This window comes from Notolepis coatsorum, assembly GCF_963971535.1.
Source record: "Notolepis coatsorum genome assembly, chromosome: 7".
Taxonomy (NCBI): domain Eukaryota; kingdom Metazoa; phylum Chordata; class Actinopteri; order Aulopiformes; family Paralepididae; genus Notolepis; species Notolepis coatsorum.
The window spans coordinates 31150851-31163688 of record NC_140171.1 but is presented as its reverse complement, the minus strand read 5'-3'; the positions used below and the strand labels follow the sequence as shown (position 1 = coordinate 31163688).

The following is a 12838-nucleotide window of genomic DNA, read 5'->3' as shown; positions in this document are numbered from 1 at the left end:
ATATTGTTTGAAGAAGTGTGTTTTTAGTCGTCGGCAAAAGATTGGTCGGGTTTCGGCTGTCCTAACTTTGGTGGGAAGTTCAGATACTGTTTTAAATGTTGATACATTGTATTGAATGTAAATTATTAGATTCTGTATTGAGATCATCATAATCCCTACTCGTGAAGCATATTGCATGTAACGCTGTACAAATACCACTGCAAGTCCTGTGATTTAATGGTACCATATAGAAGCAAGCATAGCTCCCTCATGGAGCTATTGTATAACCATGAGAGCAGATGGACATGTTGATTTTATTAATAAAAAAAATCACTGGATGAAAGATACAGTGCAACAGAGCTACTGGAAATGTACCGCCAGCAATTACCGTCAGTCTGACATTTATTTTATTTAATAATATTTTTTATAAGGTATTTTTAGTAAGGCCCCGGGCTAAATCCTGCGAGTTACCGCTAGCCCAGGCTGCTGGTTGCTGCTTGGAGTACAGTACACGACTCGCCCCTCACTTGAATGCAGCAAGACTTTACAAGCGACATAAATGACAGAACATAGGCTACGTAATACTGTCATACTATAATTTTGTGCTGATTGGAGTTTCAAACGTCATCTTTTAGGTCACTCGCAAATGTTCGACTTTACGTCTGGTTTATCATTTTAAAGATGATCAAGTTTTGATTGCTAACAGGAGTGAATTATAATTTGAGTGGATTATGAGGCTGTATCTGTTTAGCACCACCTACTGTAACCAGCTGTACTGTATGTGATTTACTTGGTGCCTCTTCATAGGGTTACATGTGTTTGTCGCTCAAACAGTGCACAAGACGTTGCTGGTGAAATGAGGTCAACTGATTGGATAGTTCTGTGTATTCTTTACAACTGAGCACAGTAAACCGAACACGGTAAAAAAAAATAAGCACAAATTTGCAATAGCTAGCTACCACTGAGTATATGCAAATTATTATACATGCATTCATACACACACCCTTGTGTCTGTCTGTGTGTGTGAGTATGTCCTTACACATGGTCCTTGGCTTTCTTCAAAGTCTTCTTCAAAGTCTGACTTTTTTTGTGCAATAGGCCACTCCCACTGCCATGCCCCCTCTTAGCCAATTAGCATGAACACACGTACACACACACTTGACCTCCATGCAGAATTTCAGCCTTCTAGGGTGAAAACTGGGTGGGATTTTGTGGACTGACCGACCGACCAACCAACCGACAGAGTGACCTATAGAGCTGCTGGTCGTAGCTAAAAGATAAAAACTGCTTCAACATGCAGTCAGTCACCAATACTAACTAAGTGGGTCGTGAATAAACACACAGCTGTGTCGCTGTATTGCTTCATCACGTCAACAATACTAACCAAGTAGGTTGTGCACAAACACAGCCTGTGTCACTGTATTGCATCATCACGGCCCTTTTCTATTTGTGTCTGTGTTGCCGGTTATTAACATTCTGCGATTCCCCCAGACAATGAGGTAAATCCACAGTGAGCTGCTGTATCTAGGTGTTGCATCTTCCCTGCGTAGAGGTAATTATCCCTCCCTAGATGACATTTAAATCCTCCGCCGGCCATCACGCTCAGCTGGGCGGTAAAGCTAACGGCCCTCCGTCGTACCTACACCCCTGCAGGGTCACCTTGCACCGAGTGTACAACAAACAAGGGACGTCTGCTCTTTCCATGACTGACCAGGCGAATCCCGGCTGTGATCCCTCATTCAGAAACTACTCATGATGAGGAATGTTTCCATAACGTTTAGTGTGAATTGAGACTGAGTGCATGTTTTGCCAACTCCAAAGGATGACATTTTCAGTTGCCTGTAAGCTGAGACCAGGGCTGTCGGAAGTGGTGAATGTGGTATTCTGTGGTTCTGGTTTGGCCCCGCGATAGAGGAACCGCTTCTGTCTTGAGTTGTTCTGGCTTTTCATCTGCGGCTCAATGAGGACACTGCAGTCTCTGCAGTGTTTCACGCACACGGCCATCGCTATGGGAACTTTCAGGGCCTGGCCGCTTGCCCATGAGGCCTTATAGAGAGAGAGAGAGACGGACATATGGAGTAGAGAGAGGTTGGGAGAGAGAAAATAATGTTGAATTAGACAAAAAAAATGCTCCAATTTAGACTGAGATGGGGCTATATAGAAAAGCGGCCAAAGAAGCAGTTGGATGGTCTTATTCATGGAGAGATTGGAGAATAGGGTTCATTCTTACCATACAGGACATGACTACTGCATGTGCAGTCCACTCGGAGTCACTGTATCCCCTGCTTAGGGATGCACCGATATGAAAATTTGCCACCGATACCGATTGTTCAACTAACACAATCGGCCGATACCGATACCGATATTTGTGGCAACACTTTTTTTTAAATATTTTTTAAATATTCTTTTTGTAATCTTTTTTTTTTGTAATCTTTTTTATTTTTTTTATGAAACTACTGTATATTTGTGTTACAAATTGTGCTCAGCGATATGAACATAGGCCTCTTTACTTACTTAAAAAAAGGAAACATCAAGAAATAGCACTATCTCTCTCCCAGTATGTTCTGCAGGGCTGCAGCTAGATACTAGTTCTCCCAGCATGGTCTACCTGCTGGGCTGCAGCTAGATACTATTGTCTCAACCAATGAAATTTTGATTGACAGTCGATTCTGCCAATTACGTCACACACCGCTTGCACCTGCCTCTGCTGTTACCACCAATCGGCAAGCGCGTATACATTCGGCTTTTGTCCGCCATTGATTTTGACGAGAGCTTTTCTACAACAACAACAATAGCGGCACGGCTGACGTTTAGCTTTTAGCTCCGCAGGATGACTTAAATGAGGCATAATGATTTTACTGCAACTAATGTTATAATAAAACAAAGCCTTTCTATACATGTGTCTGATTGAAAACGTTATTAACAGATTGCAGAATGGGTAAAACGCAGGGCTCTGTGAGCAACGGAAGGAACTGAGCTAGTATGAACGCTTGCTACGTTCGGGTAAATAATATGCTGATGTTATTGAACGTGTAACACTAACTATATAACGTTAATGCCACAAAACGAATGCCTTGTTAATCATAAGTAGTAACTTTGATGCAGTAGCTTGTGTGTGTGTGTGTGTGGGGGGGGGGACTGGGGACGGCGTTGTGCAGGTCGCGAGTGAACTTTTTTTTGTCTCGACGCTACACAAATTGATGGATATTTATCGGCTACTGCCATCGGCATATTCGAGCTTATCGGCCGATAGGCCGATTGCAGTCAACAAGGCACTTATCGGCCGATACCGATACCCGACCGTTACATCGGTGCACCCCTACCCCTGCTCGTTTAGATACCAAATGCTTTGGCACTTTTCAATGAGTTGAAGATATTTGGTCTAATTTTCTGCTAGAAAACGTAAAGGGAAACTCCCGCAGAAAACTATATTTATCTCCTGCTAAATGTGTTCAGGAGGGAAAATTAAAGGTGATTGAGAAACTGAAAGTGCACCTTTGTCCTCATCTCTGTCTCTAGATCACTGATCAACCAGGTTTAAATTTGTCTCCCCTCGTTCGTTATGTGGGTTCACTGGGTTGGCATCCATCTGTCTAGAAGCCTGTGGCGGAATCTCCCTTTAAGATGACTTGTTGTAACTTACTTGTATTCCTGTTCTGAGAGTATGTATGTACTTATGTCATGTTGGGATGATGCTGTTCCGAGAGTGTGTACTTATCTCATGTTGGGATGATACTGTTCTGAGAGTGTACTTATCTCATGTTGGGATGATACTGTTCTGAGAGTGTACTTATCTCATGTTGGGATGATACTGTTCTGAGAGTGTACTTATCTCATGTTGGGATTATATTGTTCTGAGAGTGTACTTATCTCATGTTGGGATGATACTGTTCTGAGAGTGTACTTATCTCATGTTGGGATGATACTGTTCTGAGAGTGTACTTATCTCATGTTGGGATGATACTGTTCTGAGAGTGTACTTATCTCATGTTGGGATGATACTGTTCTGAGAGTGTACGTAACTTATCTCATGTTGGGAGGATACTGTTCTGAGAGTGTACGTAACTTATCTCATGTTGGGATGATACTGTTCTGAGAGTATGTACTTATCTTATTTCTAAATGACGACAATTCTGATTTATTTGCATTTGCGTCAAAATGGAGATTGGTTGCATTAAAACACTCGCTCCTATTCCCCTATGCATTCACGTCACGCTGCATTCACGTGTTGACTTATTTGCTTCGGAACAATCCCAGTTGCGATATCAATTGCACTTACACGATGTAAAGCAAAACACGCTATTAATTCAACATTCAATATATTTTCTTACTTTTGTGTGTAATTATAGCGTAACTAATTATCCAAAATGGCCATCCACTTTATAACATTCTGACTCTAGAGGACGGAACAAAGGTCGGAACTGAAAGTGGTCATTTGACGGAGTGCTTGTCAAACGACGCCCTGAGCTGACTGACGAGAGCAAAGTGCTGTGACGAAATAAGAATAGTGTGCGAGAATCGTGATCTCAATTCTTAGGGAGAAAAATCGTTACATTTGAGCAAGAATCGTGCAGCCCTAATAGGAGGAGGTTGAAACATGCAAACGTTCACACACTAATAAGCATTGGAGGCTTTTAACTACACAAAATAACACAATAATCAAACAACCATAAAATGAATACATATGCGCTAATGTTCAACTCACCTAATGAGATGGATGGGCACTATGCTTGGAGCACAACTCCAGTCTGGGTTTAATTTTGGAGACAGCGACTCGGAGATCATCCTCTACATTCAGACGTGATCTGTACTTGTTTTTTATATACCGGTAAGTCAGTGCAGCGAATGCGTATTCCCCCTCAACTGATATCCAGAACTCTGAAACACTGTATTTAAGGTTCGGTTGCTTGATTTCCTTAGGGAAATACTTTTTAAACCGTTCAAGAAGGGCTTGGAGGTGAGTTGTTATAGACATCTTCACTGTGTTCACACTCAGTTAATTTTCCTCCATCAAGCTCTGGAAATGTATAAATCCGGCCCATTTCTACTCCAGTGCTCGAGTTTCCTCGTGAATGCTTGTATTTTATCATTGAGTGACAGGATGGTTGTGTTTTCACCTTGTAGTAACAGATTATAAAATAGTCTGATCCGATACCAGTGCATACATAAAATAAAAAAAAATAAAAAAAACAATTATATAAAATTATAACTTTTTTTTTAAATTATTTTTTTTTTTTTACAGCTACTGTTTTATATATACTGTTTTTTTTAGTAATAACTATAAAGTAATGGTATTTATTCAACAAAAGGTGATTGTATAGATTAGTATTAGTATCATTAATTGACAACTATCTCGATGAGTTCACCCACGGAAAGGTTGTTGGGACATTGATTCCGCACGGACGTTATGGGGGGGACGTTGTGGGGCGGCGTGGCTCAGGGGTAGAGCGGGTTGTCCAATGATCGAAGGGTTGGTGATTCGAATCCCGCTCAAGCCCATGTCCATCCCACTGCCGTTGTGTCCTTGGGCAAGACACTTAACCTACTTGCCTCGTATGAATGTGTATGCATGTGAATGAATGTTGGTGGTGGTCGGAGGGGCCGTAGGCGATGATTATTCGCCGCGCTTCCGTGAGTCTGCCTCAGGGCAGCTCTGGCTGCAATTGTAGCTTACCACCACCGGTATGACTGTGTATGAACGAATAATGGACTCTGTGAAGCGCTCTGGGTCTCATGAAGAGCGCTATATAAATCCAAGTCATTATCATTATTATAGTTGTTGCACTCCAGAAGGCTCCGGTAACTTCAGTTAGCTAGTAGAGGCTCTGTTGTGATTTTATTATGCAAAATAAATATTCAACATTCTCTTTTGAGACTCCGCCTCAGACTCTTATCATTTGGCACTAAAAGCTAAACATTATTTGTCACCAGGGCGGCTAGGTGGTGTAGTGGGCAAGGCACTCGCCACCAGTGTGGAGACGCTAGGATTCGCGTGTTCGAATCCAGCTCTCCACATTGTTTTCAGTTTAGCTGGTCGTCCGCAGTAATACACATTGGCCGTATTACGGGGAGGGAAACTGAAGGGTGGGGATCGGGCGTTGTGAACAAGCGACTCCTACAAGTCGGTTGGTGCGCCTGCGCAGTAGAATCAGGAAGTGTCGGGGGCAGCGTGAGCCTCCCACGCGTTACTCCTCGACACTGAGAGATCGAGCTGCGCAGGTGAAAAGATGCGACTGCTGTTACCTCAACTACCGGAGGGGACTTGTGCTATGTATGACTTAGTCCACATTGCAGCCGGCTTGTGGGAGGCAAGAAACAGCGTTCGTGACAGGGGAGGGTTGAATTGGATGATACGAAATTGGGATGGGAGAAAATATAGAAAAAATGGGAGAAAAAGTGGATAAAAAAAAAAAATTATGGGTCACCGATATGGCTGTCCGCAACATGTCATTAATTGTGTGCGAGAGGTAACTTATATCAGTGACCACGTTAACATGAGCTAGGTTAATGTGAGCTAGGTTAACGTCAGCTAACTTTAGATGGAAACAAGGTAATCTAACGTTACTGGTGTAAAAGTGATTTACCTTGGAATACTCCTGTGCCAACTCGCTGTACTTTGCTTGCAGGTCTGCAGCCATTATTGCTGGATTATGAATAGCCCCAACTTTAGCCAAGGTAACGTTAAAGCTAAAACTAGCTTTCGGTTAGCTGTTCAGCTAATGCAGAGCCCCCCGTCATCAGCGCTCTGTCGGGACTATGGCATTTAAGAAAGTATCTGCTGTTAAAATGACAAATGGCATTGACACTTTAATTCACGGTCGATTAAAAACACGTTTGTTTTATAATGCTCACTCAGCAGACCGCGTTGTTGATAAATAATGTCATATGGTATTGGAGCGCAGAATTAGAGGGTACTCGCCGATACCGATACCAGCATTTTAGGCAGTATCGGAGGAATTTCCGATACTGGTATCGGTATCGGAACAACTCTACATAAGACATTTAAAAAGGATTGCCTTATTAAGACTTTTGCACTTCTAACAACCAACCAAACACACACACACACACACACACCATTTACATTCCCGAAGGGGCCTAGTAGATGAAGCTCTAGCATTCCAAATGATAAAGGAACATGTTAGGAAGTGTAGCGTGTTCACATTTAGCCACTCAAGCTGAAAGGGATAACTTGTCATTTGGTGAAAAGCATGTCCCTGTGCCTTGGCCCACTGCATAGAAGCCGAGTGGTGTCTGTCTGCAAGCCACTGCTTCCCTGGCCAAGGAGAGGCAAACACAATCATAGATGGGCCTTTCTTACATTCCCTGGCCAGAGGAGGAAAAGGAAAATAACAATAAAAGAAAAAAAAGGATGACTGGGAACTTTACTTAATTTGAACTTAAACAATGCAAATGAATAAACATTTCTGTAAATGTGCCAGTATTAGTAGTCATTTTCAACTGTTGCCCCTGGACATGATGACAACATGACAAGGACACACTGTGTCATAGATGCACAGCTAACTGGTCTTATAAAAGGTGTATGGGGCAAAGCGGCTAATTGTGACTGTCTTGCTGGCTGAATGAACGAGTAAGTGTAAAAGTAAAATGTAACAAATGAATGGCTACATTGTTTATTTTTTTCAACCGCTCTATTGCGTGTCTGTGTTGTGTCTCCAGGATAAAGCGATGTAAGGACTACTATGAAGTACTGGGCAGCAGTAAAGAAGCCAGTGATGAGGATCTGAAGAAGTCCTACAGGAAACTAGCCCTCAAGTTCCACCCAGACAAGAACCATGCGCCTGGAGCCACGGAGGCCTTTAAAAGTAATCCTATTCAATATGTCATGTCACTTGACTTCCTAATCCACTGATGATGTTGTTGTTGTTGTTGGCCATCATATTTATTGTATGAGTAGCGAGGCAATTTCATCATTAACCTCTTAAACCCTAGCCATATTTTCAGAATATTCGCCTAAAAGTACATACCCAAGTAAATGGAATAGTGCTCCACTTCTACAAGGTCCATTTGCATGTTCTTGGTATCTAGGGACATCTATGGACCTCAGGGAATTTATTTCCAGTGTCAGAAATATTGTCTGTTACTATGCTTGAGTAAATTGTAATGAACCAAAGGAGAATATATATTATAATTGAATAACACCATGCTAACATTGACTATTGACTAAAATTGCCACTGAGCTCATTCAGCACCTTCTTGAGATCAAGTGTACTAAAAATCTAGGCAAATTAATAAAGGGCAGATGATTTACAGGGGTTTTTGCCATTGAAATCTGAATAGAATATTGAATATCAGGCCTATGTTTATATATTATATTTTTCTAGACGTTCACAGAAAGGTAAAGGAACTATATATGTTGTATTTTATGGCAATAACGTTCAGGTTTGTTCGACCTGTGAGATATAATCACGAAAATCACGCCGGTATATTTTCTTTCACGTCAGCCGGCTGCAGCTTTGACAGCGGCTGGTGTGAGCTGGGTAGTGTAGTTTTATGAAATTTCAACATCCATCGAAAGCCCTGGGTCTCCTCTTTCTTAGGACTACAACGATTTCATGACGGCATAATTTCCTTACGTCTAAATCTTCCGGTTTCCGATGCAATGCGCATAGGGTTAGGGTCTTTACTCTTGGCTACATTTGAAAAAGAAACGCAACATTAATTAATACCGACTGTATTGATCTATTTATGATGAGAAATAAATCTCGGCCCGGTACCAGGTTAAAAATACAAGGTGGCCTGGTAGCTTAGTAGGTTAAGGCTGCCACCTATTTGCAATGTCATGGGTTAGAATTTGCCTGATGACTTTCTTAATCGCATGTCATACAATCACCTCCTCACACTCCAGTGTTCCTGTCTTCCACTGCTCTAAAAAATATATATAATATACGTATTTCTTTATATTATTGAAAATCCCAATCCTTAAAGTCTACAGGTCTGCCTGCCATAGAAAATCCAGTTTGTATGAAAGATTAGATTAGATTCAAATGTATTGTCATTATAGAGCACAAGTACAGTACAACAAAAATAGGTTTTATATCCCACCAGAGTGCAAATGTAGCATTAAAGTAATGGTAAGCAATAGTAATGTACAGGTGATTAAACTGGATATAAAATATATGAATTGGTACTACTGAGTGTAGTGCTAATTAGATGTATGCGAGTTGTAATATTGATATGTGATACAGGTATAAGTACACTATGGTAGTAAGCCATACTGGCCAGCAGCATAACTAGTAAGAGTAGGTAAGGGATATGTACAGATATATTATCTACAGATATGTAAAAAATATTATATGCAGTAGGGATGTCCGATATTATCGGCCTACCGATATTATCGGCCGATATCGGCATTAAAATGTGATATCGGAAAATATCGGTATAGTTTTTTTTTTTTAACATTTCTATAACCTTTATTTACCCAGGCAAGTAAGAACAAATTCTGATTTTATTTGTCAAAAGTATGCATAATGTTGTGTTAATTCCACAACAAGAGATATGTAATGTTAATTACCTGAAATTATTCCGTTTTTTGGGGGGGGGAAACCCTGCATATATCTATCAATTGATATCGGTATCGGAAATTAAGAGTTGGACAATATCGGTATATCGGTATTGGTAAAAAAGCCAATATCGAGCATCCCTAATATGCAGTTATGTACAGACAGATGTGGATAAATGTATGGTAAGTATAAATATTTTACATGCTATCATACAGAGTTATAGTGGTTATATGCAGGTGTATACTTAGGTATATAGAAAGGATTATATGCAGGTATATATTCAGACGGATATGGATATATATATATATTAACCCTTTCAGTGCCACGGACAACATAACTCGTTTTATCAGCCCCCCCATTGAGTGCCCACGACGACAAATATCGTTTTATTTTTTTATTAGCGATCTGAATTCATATTTCATCAACCGAGTCTCCCGTTGGTACACCAGCCCCTACAGGAGCTCAGAATGGAAAAAAGCGCCCCTATCGTCTATCCCTGTGTAATTGCAGGTCAGTCGCTTAGACTGACCTGGGATCTGTAGATATGTAGAGGCGGCGCCAGCTGGCTCCTTGTGCTGGCAAGAAGTCTGATCAACATGGAAGTCATCGCGGGAAGGAAAGCAGCCTGGATTATATATTCACAGCAGCCAATAATCAATCAATCAACGCGATCGTGATGGCTTGTCGTACAGAACTTGTAAGTCGCTTTGGATAAAAGCGTCAGCTAAATGACTAAATGTAAATGCGATCGATATTTGGAATGGCGATCAGGAATTGGAATAATCTTTTTGGAGAACATCTGATCTAAGGTAAGGAGTCTATGTTACCAGTCTTGGGGTAATCTGAGCTGTTTTCGCTGAGATAACGGCGTGTCCCCCTATGTGCCGTGTGTGATCTTGTGGGAACGAGATAATCGATTTTTCAGCTCGCGTCTATAGCGTGCATACGTACACATATACTATTGATAATCTAGCATTTATTTGAAAACGATTCATAAATAGGCCGACAAATGACTAGGGCTGTCTTAAATACTTCGAAGCTTCGAAGCTTCGTTTGATGGAACAAGCTTTGAACATAAAAAAAATAGATTTTTTAAACGAAAGTAAGCGGCGCCTCGACTCCACCTCTCTACAACAAGCACGTGGAGATTATCTGTGTTGAAAACAACAAGGACATGTGCAGCAGACATGTCGACGAAGTCATCAGACGTGTGGTTACACTTTAAAATATGCGAAGACAATGCCCAAAAAGCAGAGTGCCAGATATGCCAGAAGAAAATGGCATATCACAACTCTACAACAACTTTGTCAAATCACCTAAAAAAACGTAAGTATCGTTGTACACGACGGCGACGCCACACAACATTAATAAGGCTATGCCTATGCTGCTAAGACTAATGTGTTACCAAGTTGGCTAATTTAATTGTAATCATCTGCTTTTGTAGGTGCATTATCTGATATAATTATAAATTAAATATAATATAATTGTTTGCTTGATAGACGAAGGTTGCAACATAATTATGTCATGTCGTTGGCTGTGAGAGCAGCCCCACTGCACCCAGGCAGCGCAGCCGAGTGAAACCTTGTTGGCTGCGTCACAGTCACGAAAGGGTCTACTTAATTAATTAATCCAATCCACTTTATTTATAGAGCACATTTAAAAACAACAAAGTTTACCAAAGTGCTGTACAAGTCCCACAACATTATTATTATAATTAATTTTTTTTTCTCGAAGCTTCAAATTAAAATCGAAGCTCGGCCCCGAAGCTTCGATTGCCAAAAAAAGCTTCGAAGGTCAGCCCTACAAATGACAACGTGTCTAGTGTATTCGAGAATATTCCAATAAATGCCGTTTATGAGGGAATCTTTCTATCTTCCCGGAAATTTTCGAGAGAACGATTGCTTTTCGAAATGCTATAAAAAGGATATGAACCGATTTATAAAAAAAAAAAAAAAAAAAAAAAAAAAAAATCCGCTTCGACAATGTTGACTGCAAACGAGTCATTGATAAGCGACGGGCAGATTAGACACATAGCCATAATTTAAAACATAGATTAGGCGTTTTTACCGCTAACATTGAAGTGGATGGTGGCATTCAACGGGGTAAATCAAGGTTAATCAAAGGAATATTTAATCTGATTAATCGCATGATTGTCCATAGTTAATCATGATTAATTGCAAATTAATCGCATATTTTGTTGTATATCTGTATCTATATCTGTTATAAATCTACCTTAAACTGATCTTTTTCAAGTTTTAATACTCTTATGAACATAAGAGTAGACAAATGCTTGCTTTATGCAAAAAAAAATGCATGTTTATTTATTGCCACAATGAGAAATACTGTCCAGAATCTTCAAGTAACTAAGATGTGCAAACTGCATTGTAAAACAAAATGCTGAAATCATGAAAAAATAAAAGCCCAACAAAAAGCCTTACTACCGGTAACTATAACATTACATAGTAATGATTACTAACTCAGTAGTGTGTTGAACTTTACACTTGAACTACCGTAATTCCTCTAATAGTAACCCCGGCTTGTATTTGTTTCAACTGTAGCGGGTACCAGGCTTGTATTAGGAGGAGGCCTATATAAGAGGGAGGCCTATATTTCAAATTTTCAAACGGATCATAATGAATAAATCAACATTTTGTGTCAGTTTGAACCCAGTAAGATGTACTGGGTTCATTTATTGAAACCAAGTACTGTATGAAATAGTAAACGGTGCAATTACAGGTGGTCACTGGTCATTTCAACGTTTTCAAAGTGAAATCAAGTAACTAGCTCAGTATGCAGCTCAGTATATTAGTAACCTGGCTTGTATTAGGAGGCCGGCTTATAATTGCTTAGCTCAAGAGCGCACCCGGCCATTAATAGAGACCCGGCTTGTATTTGAGACCCGGTTACTATTAGAGGAATTACGGTATTCATCCCAATTTTTTTGTTTAAGCAGCCATTTAACACAAAAGGATGACCCTTGTGCATTGCAATTTGCATCAAATTCAAAACGGAGTGATGCACAAAATAACGTAAAAGAAAATAATAATTTAAAACAATGAATAAAGTGTGCATGAAATAATAGGGGAAAGAAAAAGTTAGGAACTTGTTAAGGATGATAGTCGAGCAGACTGTACACAGAGCAACTCCGCGGAGGTCCGCGCGGACTCAAAGGGAGTCAAAGCAGACCCACAGCAGAGTGCAAAGTGCGAAGCTCCTATTTTCTGACGCGCGGACGTCCGCTGAGATCAAAAGCTCAAAGAGTCCGCGCGGACCTCCGCGGAGTCTGCTCTGTGTACAGTCTGCTCGACTATGGGACACAAGGGCTGAGGACTCACACC

General features: G+C 40.6%; 1 protein-coding gene across 1 annotated transcript in view; it reads left to right on the top strand.

The window, feature by feature from the left end:
* Positions 1-12838, top strand: part of dnajb14 (DnaJ heat shock protein family (Hsp40) member B14) — a 38201-nt gene that overhangs the window by 15508 nt on the left and 9855 nt on the right. The window contains exon 3 of the mRNA XM_084319529.1: positions 7657-7802. Within this exon, the coding sequence (XP_084175655.1) occupies positions 7657-7802 (146 nt within the window). The remainder of the gene's footprint in view (positions 1-7656; positions 7803-12838) is intronic.